Source organism: Tetrao urogallus, assembly GCF_951394365.1.
Source record: "Tetrao urogallus genome assembly, chromosome: 10".
Classification (NCBI taxonomy): Eukaryota; Metazoa; Chordata; class Aves; order Galliformes; family Phasianidae; genus Tetrao; species Tetrao urogallus.
This window is the reverse complement of record NC_136823.1, coordinates 13,648,538-13,669,815: the sequence shown is the minus strand read 5'-3', so window position 1 is coordinate 13,669,815 and position 21,278 is coordinate 13,648,538. Positions and strand designations below refer to the sequence as shown.

General features: G+C 44.9%; 1 protein-coding gene across 1 annotated transcript in view; it reads right to left on the bottom strand.

Moving 5' to 3' along the window:
• SYNPR (synaptoporin) overlaps positions 1-20,927 on the bottom strand; it is a gene marked incomplete at both ends in the record, with an annotated part of 77,670 nt that extends 56,743 nt beyond the window's left edge. The window contains 3 exons of the mRNA XM_079540299.1: positions 20,159-20,224; positions 20,310-20,545; positions 20,813-20,927. Coding sequence (XP_079396425.1) covers positions 20,159-20,224; positions 20,310-20,545; positions 20,813-20,927 — 417 coding nt within the window. The remainder of the gene's footprint in view (positions 1-20,158; positions 20,225-20,309; positions 20,546-20,812) is intronic.
• Between the last annotated feature and the right edge of the window lie 351 nt (positions 20,928-21,278).

The window sequence follows — 21,278 nt, the reverse complement described above, 5'->3', positions numbered from 1 at the left end:
CCCCCATCCCAACGAATGGGTTGTGGGATGAATGCATCACCGTGCATATGGCTACAGCCTCTGTGGAACATATTGCTCACACAAGTGCCAATTGTTTGGCAGTTGGAAGAAATTTGGCCAAGCCCCATTAGAAGATGCTGTTTGGAGTCGTGCGGATGTGTCATCCCTTCGCCACAGTATTTTTAGAGCTGTGTTTTCCTGCCTTTCTGCTGAGCACCAGCCCTCCCCAGGCTTGAAAATATTCCACTTTGACCATAATGGGCGCACATCAAGGAAAAGCAGCTGAATTACTATCACTGTGCAGTGCATATGCTGCTCTCCTGAAAACAGAGAGAGCAGACAGTCAGAGCATTCGGACTCAGATCTTCTTTCTTCAGGTACCGACTTCAAACACTTTGCAACAGCTCAAGCACAAGGATTCCACATTCAGCTCTGAACTTCTCTCTAACCTTTGTGGTGGCATTAGCATAAGGCAAGGAGACATATTTTGACTCCCATCTGTGCAAATCCTCCCCGTGCTGCAGAATCAACATTCTGTCAACCAATTATTTTATGCTGTATCACAGCACCGGGGGGGGGTGAGGAAGGAGGGGGGAAATCATCACACCTACAATCAAAAGAGCAAGGTTTTGCAACATAGCATGTACTAAAGATGTCTGTCTTGAGTCAAACTAGCAGCCATATTTTATTCAAGAAGCATGTAAACAAATCTGGCACATTCATTATAAAAAAAAAAATTAAAAAAAAAATTGTGTACCTAGCATGTTCATCACATTTCAGATATTCCATTCCTCCCTCCCCACTGAGCTCCATGGAGACAAGTCAATCACAGTTAACCATCTGGTAATCCTTAGCCCAGGCTGTGCAGCTGCTACCTACCATTTTTAATCAGGGCTACGTCTTCCATTCATGCTAAATAGGAGGCACAAACAGCTGCTTGGCCAACACTTTCAAGCAAGCTCTCTCTCTTTCTTTAGTATTCCTGGCTTCTCTTCCTTTCAGCTCTGCATTTTGCCCATGTTTTACAAGCTTTCACTTAAAAAAATAAAAATAAAAAACAACAGTGAAACAAGAGGAGAATATTGCTGATAGATAAATCTTCAGAGGATATTTCTCCACTAAACATGTTCCTGAAGGAACACAGACTGCAATCACAGCCTCTGCCACAATGGTAACAATCAGTGTGCAGATGGAAACACGTCATCCTTACTGACAGAAACAATTCTGAGCTTATTTTTGAACAGGGTCCAACTTCTATAGCACCCAACTATTTCCCAGAGATGCATCAGCACAGCAGTATCACAGCTATGCCTGCTCCAGAACTTAATTATCCTGTTCAGGTGACACACATGTACAGTCTATCATTGTCTCATCAATGTCAAGAAATGCCAACATTTATCCACACAAAATCACTTTTTTGTGTGTGCTTTGCTGCAAAATCAGGACGATGGTCACAGCAATCTATGGTGATGCCACTGAGTGCCACCTCATCAACATGACGTTTTGCAGGTGCATCCACTGGCACATTAGCTGAGTTTAGGTCAGCTCCTACTTGTTAAGATCTTTTTAGAAGAGTGGTGTCTTGGAATAAGGAAATCATTCACTGCCTTCACATAAATGCATCACAGCAACTGTCAATTTACAGCCAAACACTGCACATACAGCAGTACAACACCATGGAATGCTGTTACTTGCCCAGCCTAATAACAGATAAATCCAATATGAAGGTCATGCTGAAAAAAAAAAAAAAGAATAAACACAAAGCAGACAATGCTCTAGGTATTATAAATTAGTTTTTATTAACGGCATGGCATTGAGGAGGAAAATTTTTGAATGAGGGTATCACTTGGCCCTGACAGAAAATAAGCAGAATGCATTTTCAATATAGAACTACGTAATCAAAGGCAACGCAATCACACATTTATCCTCATCCACCACGAGGTCAGCATTTCACTTCTAAGCATTTGCCACAAGCAAGAAAAATATCAGACAACAGACAGTGTTTTAAGCAGGGGGGAGGGAGGAGAAAACGTTCCTCAAAAATACAGAACACGTTCAAGCAAATTTAAAGAGAAAATACAAATGATCTAGCACTGGGGTAGAAGGACTCTGTAAAAAATATTGCTCTGGGATAATGAGTACCATCAAATTGATAAGGCTTGTTTCGCTTTATGGTCTTTGTTTGTACACATATAAAATTACAGCAAACGTTCTGCTTTAATGGCCCTATCATATTTCATGGGGATAAAAAAGGGTTTTCAGTGGTTAACCTAAAAGCACAGACTCTCTTCCGCTCCTGCATCAGCCAGGTGTGGAAAATCTCTAAGTTTCTCTGTAACAGGTTGAAGAACAAAATATGAGCCCTGGTTCATGCTTGTTAGGGAGTCTTGTTCTAACCAGAGAAGTCTTCCCCATGAGTGATATATGTGCATAGGTCCATCTCCAGGCCTTGATCAGGTCCACAGCAGGGAAAAATGGGACAAAGGAGAGCAGCATAAGGAAGAAAATTGGGCACTGGGTAACACAAGTATGGATGATCCTTTGGGTGGAAAAAATAGATACTACAGTGGGACAGTTTTCTGCTCACCAGCTAAGTCAATCTGGAAATAGGCACTGCATACATCAAAATGCCCATGCTGAAGCTGTCTTCTGCTCCCAGCCTCCCTTCCCTCTTTGTTATGGAAGCAAAGAACTTCTTCATATAAATTTAGGATGGTGCTAAGCACAAAAAAAAAAAACCCACATGATGGTAATAACTTCATCTTGGTTGTTTGATGTGTGTGTACCATAAAACAACATCTCCCCTTGAGGCAAAATCTCACTTCTACAGAATTTGGTCTCAAAAGAAGAACGCATTCTTCCTTAGACTTCCTCCTGACTAAAAAGCAGTTTGGCATCTTTGTTGGTCAGAGGCAGATACAAACCACAACCTGCCAGATGTGAGCTGTAACAACGCTGGTGGTGATGATGCTGGTTTCCTCCTCCCTCCCCCTGCTCCAAGTAAACTAGTTATGAAACAGAGTCTGAAAGGGCTGAAAGAGAATTGCAGCATCTTTAAATAAGAAAACAGAATGAACTGGAAATCTGGAAAAATAACTGGTGACTAATATGCAGATTTTAGCTTGCGGATCGGAAGCCACAGTTTGCTGGAAGTTGAATCCCTTCTGCTAATTTTCTCAGATTAAAAAGGCACTTGTGTTCTCTCTGTATCTGAATGCTTTGCCTCCGTGCTTTTTGCAGCATATGCTCAAGTTTGCAGTTACTATTGATAGAATGAAAAAAAAAACCAAAAAACAAAAAAAAACAATTTCTAAGATTAAAAAAAAAAGCAAAAAAAAAACCTAAAGCCAAATGCTGCAGAATTCAAATCACAACTCAGACAATTAACAATCAAACATCAATCCTGGAACCTTCACTTGCAAGACTTTCTACCAGAGATGGAATTTTGTTTAAACGAAGGACAGTAATGTTCAGATTGATGCCTCACTGGATCCTGTGTACATGTGTGAAAGCTGGCAAGCCAAATAAAACAGGAGAAGCGTTCAGACTATTTTAGGCCAAGTGTCCTGCGGGACACCTGGAAACTGCTAATTTGGAGAAGGATACACACGTGACTTCTGAGCAAGAAGAGAAGCCTGTTCTGTGACCACTAGCAGGAACCCTGGGAGCACCCAGGAGACGAGCAGGAAGAACTGATGGGCTGAGAGAGCAAAGCCCCACAAGCGAAAGATGCGCTGCCGCCTTCCCACCACGCTCTTCTTGAACCCACCAGCCGTTGGTTCCCTCAGCAACAAAAAGCAGGAACAAGGCCATTACTCGCTTCAGAAGATGCCAGGCAGGCCAAACTTAGGTCATGCCAGCATGCCACAGTATACAACTGCATAGGAATTTCACAGGTTAGACAGGCAGCAAACTAAAGGCACCACAAATGGAAAGCATATGCGCCCGCCTATAGGAATGCTCATGTTACACATGAAAACCATAACAATTAATTAGATCTGGAAGAAAAAATTCCATTTGCTAAACATTTTTCTAAAGCTGCATCATATGAACATAGATGTAGACACACAAGCTTGTATAATCTCTAAGGTGACCTGACAAAAGGTATCATAATTTGTATGACCAGGTACGAAAACGATCCTGTCACACAGATAACAATGCCATATATAAGAAAGTAAAACAGAAAATGTATTCCTTATGAGTGTGAAAATATGTTAACCTCCTCTTCGCAATCCATTATCACTGACAGAAGGCACACCATAAAATCCAGATCCCAAGTGTCAAAGTTTATAGACATGATACATTGCCAAAAGTAATTTTAACTCCATTGTTTCATCTGTGATCACCCTCTAAACAGGTTGGGGGCTAATTGGATCGATAAATTAATCCCCATCAAGTGGAACATGATACACGTTCAGCTGGATAAAAGCTATCCCTATCCATGGCTACGGAAAAAGCATTTGTTCTCAACATTGTCAGGGCAGGATCACTCCTATATTGGCTCAAACCAATATAGGCAATGCTATCAATGGAAGGCAGCACTGCCAGCCCACTGCTCCCCAAAGGCTCCTTGCACAGAGTAAGGTGTTCCGAGCAGCTGCAGATAGCTTACATACCCACCACAATGGTCTTCATTATATTTGGTATTTGAAGCAGAAAACACTTAATAACAGGATATTTTAACTCCTAAAACCAGTCAATTATGTCTGCTGAATTAGTCTGTGTGAACGAGTGGGTAAGTGCAACTGAGGAACAAGCATGAAACGAAAGCCCTGTTTAAAATAGGTCGCTCCTTTAGAAAATTTTGTAATTACACATTGCAGATGCATTTGCATGTTCAATAAGTAATGCGTGTTTCTTGCAATGAGAAAGCCTGGAAAGCTTAATCAAAGCCTAGCTTATCACAGCAAAGGCTAATTGGCTTCTATAGTGCATCATCCTGCAGGATCTAGCATTAGCGCAAGCCTCAACAACCATTAATTGGCAGAAAATCCCAATTTATTTTGATAACACAGGTCTTACCTCGGAGGGCTTCCACGACCACATGATCAGGTGGTCATCAGTGGCCCATCCCATGCCCTCCAGTCAGCATCACCCAGCTGATCCACTCAACAGCCAGGAAAGATGGAATTCCCCCCAACTCAAAGATCAATTTGGGAAGGGAGAAAGGTGCAGAGAGATACATAATGAGTTGAAATATTTTCCTTTTAAGGAAGAGTGCAAAAGAGTAACTAATTAATAAACTGCCATGAGTAATGCAGTACTAAAATGTAAATTAAATGATGGACGCAAGTATTTTCCTACAGCCAGCTGTCATCTCAGTTTGTGAACTGTAAGGCTGATTTCCTCAGTGTTACGAAAAGAAATTGCCCTTCTGAAATTATTTTTTATTTATTCAGATTTCATATTTTAGCTGCTGAACCTTCTTTCAAGTGAGGTGGGTTTTCAGATGAGGAATAAACCCAACCTTTGTCTTCCCAGACATGATCTGCATGTATAAAAATGTGGTATTATTCTAGGGAAAACATCTTAGTACTTCCAGCCTAGGATTACCACCAGAAGAACAAGACAATGAATGACAAGAGTCAAAAGAAAACCAGACCCAACTGGCTGACAGAGGGTGAACGTATTTTACATCAAGATGAATTTATTCACTTAAATGCTCCATTTGAAATCATCTTACATCTTACATCTGTAAGAGCTTAAAATTATTGTAATCAACCGAACAGAAATATCACAAGTATTATTGGCTTGGTACGCACCAACCGTAAGGAGTTGGAACCAGAACACACTGCAATACTGAACCTGGTAAGCAGAAAAAACTTTTGTCATTTCATTTCAGTGACCAATTCGAGGACGAAGAACCAAGATCCCACCAAGAGCACCTGTAAGCATCTCCTGGACATTTCCCAGCAGGTCACAGCAAAACAGTATCTTCTCAGAGTCTCATACAGCTGTCAGAAAAGCACTTATTGCACTGTGCAGAGGTAAACAAGGCAGCTCCGTAAGCAGCGCAGACCCACCAATATAGTATTTTGGTGCTGAAAAGCTCAGCTAATCAGCAGGGCCAGGTCCAGAACCAACCCAGCCCTTCATGTGGGTGACAAGTGGGCCCATCACTGCATCCAGAGCCAGGGGACGTCTCCAGATTAAATACGATGCACGCACTGCTAGCATCTGTCATTCAAATCACTCAGCTTCAGAACTCTTACTACAACAGTTAAACACAAGAAAACAATCTAATTTTGCACTTCAGAAGACCTGCTCAGTATGAGTCCCCTCACCAGCTGTAAACCCAAGTGCCAGACCTGGGCGATTAGGACCGCGTGTTTCCTAGGTGATAAGCCTTTCATTTTTCTGGAAGACATTTGAAATAGAGCATAGGAAGATTAATCCTCCCCAGAGAAGGGAGAGTTTGCTGGCTAATTTCTCTTGCATTTAGATGTATTAATTAGGCATATTGATTCTTCTGCTTTGTTCCTTACCGTTGCAGCGAAATAATTAACAGAACTTCAAGGAAATATTTGAAAGCTCACTTCATGATGTCTCTTCAAACATGGCTCACCTAACACTTATGTGCACTCTCAAAGGGAACAGGGAAAGGCAGATTCTCGCTGTATTTATCCCTTCAGTTCATCAGGCACCAACCTCAGGCAGCATAGCACTGCCTTGGGCTCTGCTCCATGTGCTGCCGATTAGACTCTGAAAGGCAACACAAATGGGATCCAGCTGGTGCGACCAAGGTGAGCATTGCTTTCCCAGGTTATCACAGCAGCTTGCTATGGAGAGGGACCCTACAAAAGGTACGAGTTTCCAGGGCTCCCTGATAGCCCTAGAAATGTACAGTTTGGCTGAACTGCATCCACTGAGCATGTACACACAGGGAAAGCCAAAGCCTTAACACTTATTAGAAGGATGAATGAAGATATTAAACTCGTAAAAAGTTCTGAGAAAAGCCTATTCACCATTTAAGCCAAAAAGGATTTTCTCATGTCTAATTCAACATTACTAATTCAAGAGTTTATAAGAGTTCTCTGATCTCTGCGGCACGTCTCAGATTTAAATAATTTTCAGCAATTTTCTATCAAAAAGCCTTGAAAATATTAATCCTGTAAAAACACAAGGAAACGCACATGCACTTTAACTAACACACACTGGCATCAGAGCAAGCCTGGCTGGTACAAAACCCTCATTTCCCAGCTGCTGAGAGGCAAGTGGGACACTTGCTCCCCTAAAGTATGCAGATGTGCTGCCCCGGAGGGCAGTACTCAATGTGCGAGATGCAGTTGAGCATTCAGGTCCAAAGTGGGGACCAACCTTTGCAGAAGGGGTGTTTATGGAGATCACTGGAGTACCCTGCCACAAGAAGGGAAGTTGCAGCCTTCCTTACTTCCTCCCCTTCATTCAAAGCTCACCCAGCCCTTTGTGACTATTTTAGCTCCAGGAAGATGTTAGCTATCAATACTTGATAGGCATCTCTTGTACCTAATGGTCACTCTGACAGCAGGGAGCCAATGTCTTTGAACACTTAAAACAGAAATCTTGGATGTGAATACCTGTTTGGAGGAGAAAACATCTGAAGAATGTGTTTCTCTGATATTTATACTTCCTTGGAAATGGTGTTTTCTGTATGACTCACATTCATGTTTTTCACTTGTGATATTTTTAAACTTTGAGATCCAGCACTAATTGAGTGCAAAAAGTGCAACGTTTCTCCCATCCTACCCTAAAGGGGCTTATGGCCAGATATGGAGGGCAGCTGGAGATGGGAATGGGTCATCTCCATTATGCAATGGGGACAGAAAGCCTTAAAGAAATAGTTTGAGGATTTGTGAACATCAGTCATATGTGAAAGACAAATTCTTGACAGATTAATTAAAGCAGCACATAGACTCATTTTCTATGAGAACATCGTGTATATTTGAAAACAAATAATCCACCCAGAACAAAGGCTCCTTTCATAGAATCATAAAATGGCTTGGATTGGAATGGACCTCAAAAATCATCTACCTCCAACCCCCAACCACTAAATCAGATACCAGATCAGGTTGCCCAGGGCCCCATTTAACCTGGCCTTGAACACTTCAAGGGATAGGGAATCCACAACTTCTCCAGGCAGTCTGTGCCCCTGCCTCACCTTTCCCTCCCTTCTACCCAAGAGTATCTTTACAGCCTGGTTCGGAGCAAAACAAAACTTTGCAATTAATCAAATAACCCCCAGAAGGAGATATTCTCAAGATGCACGTGTCTCGTTTCCATGAACTTCCAACTACAGAACACCCCTCCTCAAATCCACCCTTCGTATGAGGGTATCACTGAGAAACCTGCCATAGCTACATGGTAAGGGCTGCACCAGAGCCTCCAGGTTTGAAATTACACACCTCAGAGAGCTAAAAAAAACAGAAAAGAAACACAAGAAATAGAAAGAAAAGGAGATTTCAGCATTTTAAAACTGCCCCCCAACTTCATCTTCTCCTGCAGCTTGGAGAAAGTTCAATGGAGCAAGGCTCACCATGAAATCATGTTGCCTGGGTTAAAATGTCTTTAAGAGCAAGCAAACATAAACACTGCCTTTCTTTAAATACTACTTACTTGTTTATGGTATCATTCAAGAGACGTAAATGCACGCCCCAAGCTCAGACACAATTAGCTGCCCAGAGGAAAATCACAGGCAAGGCTGCTTTGCCAGGGAAGAGTTTTGTAAACACATTTCTTTCTGCAGGAGGCAGCAAGAGCAGGAGGGCTGAGGCAGGAGGACAGGGCAACCAGGCAGAACAATGCTAAAACCTGGAAACCTGAGAGAAGGTAAGAAAGAGGGCTTGGTGCCCAGCCAGCATGGAGGAAGCAGCATCTCTATGCAAATAAACACAGGTGCATCACTGAAACACCTGAAGCAACCTGCAAGGGTCTGAAAATTTCCCTAACAATCCCAATCACAAGGGACAATGCCACCAAAGGAAACCCATTTGGTCTGTACAAAAAAGTCTCCAGTTCTCTACGTGCCAGGGAGCACACTGTTTTCTGTGCAATAACCCAGCACTCTGCCACAGAAAGAATTTAAATACATTTCCATTCAGATCTCTTCCCTTCCCCACTCGCAGCTTGTGAAAGAAGTGACTTGAACTTACAGCACTGTGGGGTTTTTTTTCCTACTCGGATTTTTAATTCACTGGCATCATAAAGACCTTCAGCAATTTATGGTGTGAAGAGCATTCTTCAGATTCCCCTGCCTTGTGCACTGAGGTTGCTTCATTACTTACATTGCATTACACAGGGGAAAACGAAGTGGCCATGCCCAGGGGCCAGCCTGAGCCAGATGTTCTCCTGGGCCCCACATCTGGGCTGTCCAGCTCCTGTACTGCAGCTGCCTCTCGGCAGCACAGAGCCAAAAAAACACAGCATACCTTAATGCTAATTCAAAACTAGGATACATCAGAGAAATGCTAACAGGAGACAGCCACATCATCAAGCTGCACTAATCAAGGTGTTGCAATTAGCAAAAAAAAAAGTTTTAAAAAAAGAAGAAAAAAGAGAATTGCAGGAGACGTCCTAATTCTATTGGACGATGGCAAGGCACACCAGAGGGAGAAGAATATAGCTTTTCCTACCTCTTGCTATGATGTCTGAGCTATTTGCCCTCCTGTGAGTCAGTAGAACATACGGCAGACCCTCCTGCCAAGTGTGGTTTTGGTGACAGTTTTGTTGACATTCACAAATTCCACATTCAGCGATCATGACCAACCAACACACAAAGACTGTGCCCTGCCTTTGGGACCCGCTGCAATACTAACGAAACACTGTCTTGGCCAGGAAATCCCACAGGTTTTCTTCCCCACATTGAATGCAGAGCAATCCCACAGCTCTTTGCCCAATTCCAGCCTGCTGCTTCTCTGAGACACCTCTTTTCCCTGGCCCCTTCCCATCCATAGAATGGACATGGTGGGCATGGCCATGATGGATGGACAATCATACGGATGTCTTCTCCAATCTTAATGGACTCTATGACACAGACCACAAGTTGGCTTCAAGCATCACAAATAGCACAGGTGATAAACAGCAGAATCAACTGCAAGAAACCCACTTTCCTCTTTGAAAGAACCTGCACTTTTTGGTAGTGCAGAACACTGACAAAAAGCCAGGAGGACGGTGCATACAAACACAAGAGTGCTATACATGGCACATTGAATTCGATTTTGCTGCATGCCACCATATGGAACAGAATCTCAGCGTCATCAAACGTTTACCTAAACTCCATTAATGTCTTCTGCAAGCCAATATTTATAGCATACACACCAGTAGCTGCTGTCAGAGTGTGTATAAATGTTAAACTGAGCTGTTAAAGAAACATAATGACAGATGTAGAGATGCTGAAGAGTGCAATCTATTCTAATTTATGATAATTTATTTCCATCATCTGGAGCCCTATTCAGAAGAGAAAGCTGAATGCATCCCAAAGCGCATCACGGGATGGAGCGTAAAAATCCCCCAGAAAATCTCTTTGAAGAGAGCCCTCTTCTCCTCACAACCAGCAGCCTCTGAGCAGGAGGGATGCAGATGTGGGGTACGCAGCGCCCTGCCTCCAGCAGCCCAGGGATGTGTGGATCTCACTGCAAGCCAGGAAGAGCTGGGAACTGTTCGTCCCATGAGATCATTGCTGAGTCACTACTTTTTAGGTGCTAAGCTGCAGAAACAATATTTGTGCGCTTTGTCAGAGCTTCTTCAGCTGCATTAACAACCCATACAACATCCACGGGTGGCCAGTGCTAATAAGCACAGAAACAAAAAGATGGAAAAGCGGTTGTTGGGTTGTTTTTGTTGGGTTTTTTTTTTTCTTTTTTTTTTTTTAAAAAAAAAGAAGAATGAAACATTTGGATGCTGTGGCAGAAAGAGCTTCTCTATTTCACTGCTGAGCAGCACAAGCTGTGCTGGCGCAGTTCTGCCCCAAGCCTGTCTTTGCTCTCCTGTTGCTATCAGTCTACTGTGAAAATCATGATGGAAGGGATGGAAAAAGAAAAATAAATCAGGAAAATGGGAAAAAGAAAGAAAGGGGGAAGAAAAAAAAAAAAAAAACAAAAAGCAAGCCATCCCAGCACTTGGTTCCCTCTGTAAAAAAACACTCTGGTCCAGATGCAGGGAGCAGCACAGGCAAGAGCTCATTTACAGTGCACTGCAGCATCATGCTTGGTGGCAGCAGGCAACCTTCTGCTGCATCCATCCTGAGTCCTCATGTATGTCAGCCACTGAGACACAGCCTCAGCTGCCTGCCAAGGCCCCAGAATCTGGGACAGCACGGATCTGGTACTGGGATGGGTTCTGATTGCACAGAGCCTCCTGCCACTTGCACAAAGTATAAGCATAAACTACAGTGCCAATATGCATGCTGTCTAAAAATCAGTGCTTGACAGCTGAAGGTTTTCCACCAGAAGGATTTTCTACACTTTTAACTTGCTCACTTTTTTCCAAAAATTTATCGTCTCTGCTCAAAAAACGTCAACCTTCCTCTGCAAGTCCCAATGTCAAGGGTGCAGGTGGCTCTTGCTCCTCCAGAAGCAAGTTTGGGGCATAACAGCATGATGCAGGAGGGGAACAAGGACCTGGTCACCACCCATATAAGGATCATCAAATCCAACTCCTGGCTCCACAAAGAAGCATCCAACAATCAGACCATGTGTCTGAAAGCATTGTCTTCTTGAACTCTGGCAAGTTCAGTGCCTGACCACTTCCCAGAGAAGCCTGTTCCAGTGCCCAAACAACACCTCAGCGATAAACCTTTTCCTGATATCCAACGTGAACCTCCAACTAAGCTTTGAGTTGAAAGACTGTGGCAAAAATATTTCTTCTCTCACAATCTCACTAGAAAGATGGAATTTCCAATGGAAACTTACATGAAAAGTGATTTTTCACCCCTGAAGTGAAACTGTGTTCTCCAACCAGCTCTACAAACAACTTTGATGCAATGATGACTGCTTGCCTGACACCTGGGTACAGCCCAAACACTTCACAGCTCCTCAGTCACTGCCCCCAGGCTATAAAACAGAAGGAAGCTGACTTTAATACCTTGGCCATTCAATCATTGTATGTTTCTACCCCCTTCTTGCACTACCATTTACAGAAGAATACAAAAAAAAAAAAAAAAAAAAAAGAGAGAGACTACATTCAAAAAGAAGCTCTACTGAGACATCACTAAAATAGTCCTCAATTATTAAGGTTGGAAAAGACCTCTAAGATCACCTGGTTCAACCATCCATCTACCACCAACACTGCCCACAAAATCTCATGGTCTGTATGCCTTTGGCAGCCAAAGTGAGTTGTGTTGCACTCTTCACCTAACAGCATGTGATTTTGTACTTCTATTCATACTCAAATACATCCCAGCAGCTATGTGTAAGTTTGGAATAAAATGCAGCTAGGATGCAACAAAAGACACTACGTATATCAGCTCGCTGAGATCAAAGGCACGCAGCAGCAAAGAATTTAATTAAAATGTTAAAATTAACTAGGAAAGCATCCATTGTTTAATTCTTCTGGCAGGCATGTTCTTGCAAAGTGGGACCTAATTCTGCTCCAGCATGCAGGCTGCCCTGGGAGATGGCGATCCACAAAGCTCTGCAGGCTTATGGCTGCAGGATTTGGCACTGAAGAGGTTTTGAAGAACCATTTTCAGTATCCAACCCAACTCCATCGAGATGGGCCAGGGAGACGTTTCATTCAGCATCAGGAAGAAGGCACTTAGGACATGGTTAGTGGACACAGTGGTGAGGGGTCAACAGCTGGACTTAATGATTGTGCAGGTCCTTTCCAACCTTCATGTTTCTCCAATTCCCTGATTCTACAATATGGGATGCCAATATGAGCACCTAACATGCAAATGTCAGAGGGCTGGAGCCGAGGATTGGCATTTCAAACCGGATACTTTGGATTGGATTCGCATCACCTGAGGAATAACACCAGAGGGCAGAGCACATACATCAGCTGAGGACAGCCAGCACAAACTTGTGCTGGAAATTCAGGGAACTGTGAAGAGCAGTTACCCAGAGCCACCAGCTGAGGTGGCAGAAGCACACAGCTGCCTATTTACTTCCCACAAACATTCACTCAGGCTGTTTGCAATAGCTCTGGTATTTCTCAAGGAAGAAGGATCAGGTTGACCGGGCAGGAGTTTTGCAGGACAGTCAGATATATTTATTTTACCTTCAGTGCCACATCTCCATGGTTCTTCAACACCTCCAGGATCAGTGATTCCATCCTCTGCCTGGGCAGCCTATGCCAGTGCCTCACCACTCTTTCTGAGAAGACATTTTTCCTAATATCCAACCTGCACCTCCGCTGGCACAAAGTAAGGCCGTTATCATCTGATTATTTATAAAGTGCTGGTGAAACCTTACAGCTCTACAGTTTTTCACCTGCTTCCTTAGCACAGAGACGTGGGAGGCTGCGTGCTGCCTTCCAGTACTCGTGGGTGAATGGCATGCCCACTGGGACCTCTTGGTGAAGAAATGACCCCAATCCCAATTGTAAGACCTTTCTGCTTTCCTCTCCACTGCTGGGACACAGCACTGAGCCATGCTGCACAAGGCTGCTCCTACAGAGAGCCCCTCGACTCAAGGGACCACATTTGTCCGATCCTTTGCTGAGCTTCCTCCCCAAGAAATATTATAAAGATACTCAGGCCTGGCAGTAACTGAGCTGTCTGCTGCCTGGATTTTGATCCTCCCATCACAGCCACAACCCTGAGTGTGACCACCAGTTCTCACCCCCCTGTGCATCTGAGATTAGCTTTGAGCTACTTGCAAATGCACACATGCAGCAACCCTCTGTGCACTCAGGGATGCAAATGCATGCATGAGCATAGAGTGCCAATAAACCAACACAACATTTTTGGTCTTTATAAATGGCTCTTTGAAAATACTTCTCTGACTGAATGCCATTGCCAAACTTTTAACGCTGTGATTTGTATCTGTAGTTATACTCATTGAAAACACCATCACTTCACATGGCTTATGCATTTCACTGAGAATGAGCAGCACTATTGGCTTTTCCAGCTGAGCAAGTGCAGTATTCTGAGTGGGAAAACACTGCTTCCAAAGACCAACTCGAGAAGTTTCTGCAATGGCCAAAAGATGAAACTGTGCAAATTAAATAGTACAAAAGCTGGCAGTTGGTCCATATTCAGTATTCTTTTCCTTTTGCCAAAAAGAAAGCAAGCTGTCACCTTAGCAACTGTGCTTTTGCAGTACATGTGACACTTTGATCCAACACCTCAAAAGCAGCACCTCCACATGTTCCTTCCCACTAAGTTCTTTGCAGCACCTGCTGGATCCCCCAAGAGCAAAAGCCATTATCAGAGAATCATAGAATCACTAAGGCTGGAAAAGACCACTTAATGCCATCTAGTCCAACCATCAACCCATCCCTTAAGACCCCCTGGCCAAGTGCCAGGCTGGATGGGCACACAGACAAGGGCTCTTTGCTGCTCTGTGTTCCTGGAGTATAACACTTGATTGCTTTCACTCGGTTCCAAGGAGAAGCTAGTACACAAGCCCAGGTTCATATGGGGACTGCAAGATCCAAAGGATGGCAGCTCTTTGTCATGAGCACGTTCCTCCCTGACTGCAACACTGGAATCCAGAGATGTCAACAGGCAGGGCTTTCACCCGGGGCTCCAATTATGCAGATGCTGATTTACAGGAGTGATGACTGAAACATCTCCCTCAAAAACTGGCAAGGATCCTGTAACTGTGTACTCTAATGACACAGCCCTCTATCTCCATCCATCTCCTTGCTAGTTTGAAAGTCAGATCATTTTTGTTCTTCCTTTCATAGAAACCTGGTTTGCATATATAATCAAATTTAGCATTAATGAGTTTCTCTCCTCATCTTTTCTTCCTACAGCTTGGAACAGCCATACTCAGATAACAGCAGATGAGTCTGCCATCAGGAAGATGGCTTACCATAAAGAGATTTCGCCAGGTTCACTCAGGGATGCCTATGGAGTTCATCACTCCAAAGAACCCCCACTTCCCAAAGCACACTTTCTCAGCCACACTAATCCAGTGCAACTCCTGCATACCCAGTCCCACTCAGCCTGGACTTGGCCTGCCTAAGAATCATCAAGCCTTCAACAAGCTGTGACCTTTAAAAATTGATTCTGCCATGATTATAGCTTGAGCCCAAGCAGAGATGGCAAGCACACCTCAGATGAAATATGCTCTTTATTTGCAATGTGGTCAGGCATCACTGACCTTTCCCCCTTCCTTCTTTGCCTGTTCCTGAATTTGTACCATGCACAAAAAACATGCATGTGAGCAGTGTGCAGAACAGCCAGCTCTGTGCAGTCTGCATGGAAACAGGGGATCACAGAACAGATTTTCTGCTCCTTTGCTTGTCTGCTGGGTTTTCAGTCTTCAGGGCTTCCATCTCTCTTCAACTACCATATGGTAGCATATGCCTTATCAGAGCCAAAGGTTTCAGAATCACAAGACTCCCAGAAGCTGAGACTTTAAAACCACAAGGTAAAATACTGCACACGCATTGAGGGCTTCTGTTGCCTTCACCCCAGTCCCACCAGTGGTGAGATATGGGTTCACATCTGTCTTCAGTGAGTGATGCCCTGCTAAGTGTCCAGAAGTTGTATGTCCAACCACAGGGACCAGAGCCAGCTCACAGGGCTCCATTCTGTTGCGTGCTCACATCCCCTTGTTCCACAGTGGTGAAATGCAGAGTGTTTTGCATGCATTATGCTAAGCTGCCTGTAAGAAATCATCCCATCAAAGGTTAGTTACATGGCAATTACCTTTGTAGTACTAAAATACCATATAAATGGATTTGCATTTTTTCATTAAGTAGCACACACTGTATTGACCTGATGCTGTAGATACAAGATTTCTGAGATAGTAACTGGGGTGAGGTTTTCAAAAACAACCAGGTACCTGCTTCACAAGGAAGACATCAAAAGATCAACAATACGTTTTTTGACATATTTGCATTTCCTACACATCAAGATGAACAGATCCAAAACAGAACGCGGTCCTGAGGTTGCACAAGCAACATCAGTAGGCAGGAAAAATATTATTTTAAGGCTTTTCTCTCAATCCAAGGATAGAGAAGAGCAAACACCCAACCCTCCAGCCATCCATGAACATTAAACTCCATCAGGATTACTCGACTCTATCACCTATAGGACTCCTTACAGACCACTCTATGCCCATGCCAGAGTAGACAGCCACCTTCTGGTTAGGCAAAATGCAAACACAAGCAAATGTGATGAAGTGGATCCAACAACTTGAAAAGAATCTCAGGACCATAATATTAATCAATGCCTCGTGCATGTAACCTGTTTTTATCATTATTTTCATCAACTCATGACATCTAAGATTTTCTAGGATACAATTGGAAGCGTGCAGCTACTTACATCCACTCACATGCACGCAAATATAATCCAAAGAAGGGCACCACGGCCAGATGAGCAATCAGCATTAGGACTTTTGTCCTAATAAGACTTCCCATCAGTTTTTGTAGACTGAGATTCCCTTTGTCTTCCAAGCATACATCTGTTTGCACAGAAAGATTGCTAACCCTTTCAGAGGCCATGCAAACAAAGCAAGCTTTGCACTTGCCAGGCTTTTTTTCCCCAGCTTCTGAGCCAAAAGATCACATCACGAGGGCAAGGAAGCAGAGCAGGGTTAGTTTGGACCATGTGCACATAGTTTTGAAACCTTCCTGGCAATTCATATGTCTAGTTTCCATCAGAGATGAATGGGGATCTGTTGTCCAAATGCCAGGCACTGCTTTGGAAACCTTTTGTACATCCTGAGCAGAATCACGTGCAGCGACTATCTGCAGTCATACCAGAATGTAATTTCTCTGCACAAAGCACGAATTACAACAACTCTTCAGATAGATTCAGGTTCATTAAACATCTCAATGTCAACACCCTCAAGAAAAACCCCAAAAGTGTTTTCCAGCCTGCAACACCACCGACAGCTGAAAACCACAGCTCTAAGACGGCTCCCATGAACACACATTGCTATGTACAAGGGATGAGCAGCAGTACAGTTCTGTAAGCCACAGGAAGAGAGGGGAAAGGCTCTTAAAACCTCAGCCTGATGCCATTTACCAAAATATTTTTGCAGGTTTTGCAGGTTGGCTGGCTCCATAGTGGCATGCACATCAAGTGCTTCCTTTGTAGACACACAAAGTTCTGCTTTTCAGTAGATTTGCTCCAGAGAAGCAACAACCATGACACAAATATAACACAAGTGACAAATTTGCTTTTCCTGCTTACTTTTCACAGACCCAATCAAAGCAATCCAAACACATCCAGACATCCATGTGATGGAAATTAATCCAGGGTGACAAGCAAATATTTCTTTCATCTTTCCTTACCCACTGCTGTCAGGTGCACACTGAGGAGAGTCCTTTCTCAGGGAAAGCTGTGACACTGTTAACTGGTCACAGAGGACTGCAGAGCCACAGCAGACAATTATGAGAAATAAACATCAGCAGCATCCCCTTGTCTCAAGTGAAGATCAAGCAAAGGGATGAAGGGGCAGAAGAGCAATCACAGCAGCTTTCCCCAACACATGCCACAAAGCAAGAGTTGACTCAGAACTGGGAACATCCAGAGCCTATCTAGCACAGCTGTGTGCAATTTTCCAAGCCCAGAACCGTGATCCCTATGCTGTGAGTACACCATTTATAACCAATGTAGAGCTCTGAACTTCCCCTAGAAAACACAGCTCTGGTGTTCAATTGCTACAAGTCACTTTTTTCTTTTCCTAACCTTTCCTGGGCCTGAGCCAGTGTTGTCTGTTAATGGCCTCCAAATGCAATTTCTTGCCTGGAAATAGATTGCAAAGTACACAAGAAATACAAATGAAAACACACCATGAATATTCAGAAGAATCAGTCCTATTTCAGCATCTTCTCTCACAGCGCTCAGCAATAATCAAAGCAGAAGATTGCAAGAGGCCCAATCCAGTGCCTCCAGACACAGCTCCATGAGCTCATGGAACTTGCACACTGACAGACTGCAGTTATCAGCCTGAGAACCTACAGCCACCCCGGTTGTCTCCAGACTTGAAAGTATTTGCATTGTTTACAATGCAGAGGTAGGTTTATTAATAAAGACAAAGACCCTCGAACTACCTCCTCCATGGACCTACCCAAACAGATCACAAGATGGGAGCACATGTTAGGGTCTGGCCTCCCTGGACCAGCTGAGGATTGGTCCCAGTGTGCCACCCTGTAGCCTTCCCACCCCTATGTCCTAACAGCTTCTGAAGTCCAGAACTTGGCTTTCTGGGAAACAAGCATTTAAAAAAGAAAAGCACAAGTTTTCCAAAAGCAGAAATTAACACCTCCCTTTAGATGATAAATAAGCCAAAAGAATGCGATGTAAAACCACTTGCAGTTGCTTTCCCATATCCTAAAGCTCCATGTGTGTTGTGATTCAGCTGTCACGTCATCACACAACGTCAGTCACACCTTCCTATAGGTGATTACTGTAAACCTCTGAGAAACTCATCAGCAGTAATGAGAGCAGCTTTAATAAATTCCACTGTCACCAGCACTTTCTGCATAAAAACCCCACTCACACATCATTTAACACCCAAAATGAAACAGCTGTAAATCCAGCAATTAGCAGGGAAATTTGACTGTTCTGATCAAGTGCACTGAAGGCTGCAATGCTGCTGGGGAATGTGAAAGCTGCCACAGAATCTGCCAGAGCTTTGGGTCTGTTTTGGAGTTCAAAATGACAGCTGGAGTGAAAAAAGGAGTCAGAGGGAGAGACAGACACTTATCGGGATCAGAGATGGTTGAGAGATGGCAAGCATGGGGATAGGAGAAGGATAGGAGCAGCAAGATGAAGTGAAGAGAGCTGGAATTCAGGTAATCCACAAAGTCAATAGATAAAGTCTTACTCTTTACACTAAGACATGCTTAATTCCACTCACATGTACATTCAAAATTTGAAGTTGTTTCTCAGACCATCGAATTCTGATACTTTAGAATCTTTTGCCCTTTTCCAAAGGATCGATCCCCCCAGCAGTGCCAGAGGGCTGTGTTTCTGTTACAGACCCCTGTATATTTGTATGCATGCAAGCAGGCAATGTGCAGATGGAGCAACAGTAGAGTTTTTACAAGTGGTTTTCAACCATGATAAAGGCAGGTTTACATTCAGCAGTTGGAAAAAGTTACAGAACTGGGCAATTGTCAAGGAAAGAGCCCTGAGAGCTCCCGCATACTCCCCAAAAATGCCAGTGCTCTGTGGGGAACAGTTTCCTGCAAGGTCAAAGCCCGTGCCCCCCCCTGGAGCTCACTGCCCTGCCACCACCAGCACAGCTGCACATAGTGAAGACACCACACTCCCAGCAGTGATTTGCCATGGAAATAGCTTCACTCTCTGTTCTGCTCCACAATTGCTTTCACAGCAAGCAGAAGGGAGAGCCCAGGGCTCAGCCCCTGAGCACCCCAGTTCTCCTGGAAGCAGCAGCAGCGCTGCTGGGATGCTGGGAACATTGCACACGAGTCACCCCACTGCAGGACCACCTCATCCCAAGCCCGCATCCAAGTGCCCATCACCCAGCTCTGTTGGACGTGCAGGGCTCCGGGGGTCAGCAGCCCCCAGCACACCTCAACAGCTCCTCATTATGGTGAGCACAGTGGGTGCCAGCATGTGGGTAATGGCACCCGCACGCAGATGTGCCCCCCAAAATATGCAGCTTACATAATTCCCCAGCCAGTCGGCGTTAGGGGAATGTGATTAATCCTCCATGACATGTTCTGAACTTTCCGTTCAGAGCCGCTCTCTCCTCCCGCAGACCTACTGGCGACGAATGTCATTTGACCTGCAGACTTCACTACGAATGAGCATCAGAGCAACAAACAGTGACATTGCTCCACAAACCAATTATCTGCCTCCTTTCCCGCTCGGCCCAGAGACAAGTTTGCTAAATGCATAATGAGATTTTTATTTTTTTTTTTTTCCAACCTGCAAAAGCCCGGGGGGCACCCACAAAACCCCCCATCCCATCACCGCAGGACGACGGGTCCTCATCCTCAGCCCGTCTCCCACCTGTTCTGCGAGGCTCACTTTGGTGACATCCCCTCTCCCATCAAAAGCCCCCAATCCCACAGCGACCCACCCGGCACTCACCCACTCCAACACCCTGAGGAAGGCCAGCGGCTCCTTCACCACGCGGAAAGTCCCCGCGGAGGCGAGCTGCGGGGCAGAGAGAAGAAATCAGAGAGGAGCTCTCGGCAACGCGCAAACCCCTACGCCCGACCCGCGGAGCTGCGCGTTCTACCTGGTCCACCGCCTCCATGGCGCCGCAGCCCCGCGGAGCCGAGCGGAGCGGAGCCGCCCGCCAGCCTCCAACCGGGGATGCGCGCCGCTGCCCCCGCGCACGCCGGGCGGAGCAGCCGGGCGGGGCCCCGCGCCCCCCGCACCGCCCCGCGGAGCCGCCCCGCGCCGTGGGAACGCTCCGGGAGCATCGCCGTTCATTTAGGATGGGGTTGGTTCTTCGAGATGCGTTTTTATTTGCTTCGGAAGGGAAAGGGGGAATAGGGAGTTTAAGTCAAAGGTACGAAGGAATAGAAGAAAGACAAGAAGGGGTGAAATAAAGGAAATGAATAAAATCAAGGAAATAAAATAGAGGGAATAAATACAATAAATAAATGAAAGGGAATAAATAAAACGAAAGAAAGAAAGAAAGAAAACCTGCCTCGCCGTCCCCCCGCCCACCCAGGAGCTGCTAACATTAGGCACATTAGAGCCCCGTGTCCTCCTTTCCCCTCCCGCCCCAGCCACCCCCGGCCCCCCGCGGCAGCCGCCTGCTGTCCCGCCCTCCCTCGTGCTTTTGTGGCATTTCCTTGATAGCAGAGCGGCGTTTTCCCGTCTCGCGTTGCCGCTGTTCTGGCCTCATTTCACGGCGTAACCTCAATAATGATGCTAAGCTCCCGGGCGGCACATCCCCGTGTCGATCCGTGCTCGCGTTGGCTCCGCAAGCTGGCAGCGCTTCCAGTTCTCTGTGGCTGTGAAACATCACCGTGAGAAGTTCGTGGTGAGACCAGATCGTGATCCTGCAAAGGCTTTGGGAAGTGCTGAGGGCACAGACCCACCGAACAGCACGCATCCAGCCGGATTCAGAGCCCAGTTCTGTAAACAGCATCACCCTTCTACCACCCCAACCCTACCAGGAGCCGTGCCCAAGAAGGCCAGAGACAACCTGAGAAACACCCGAGGCTCTCACTTCCCCCTAATTAACCAAGCAGCT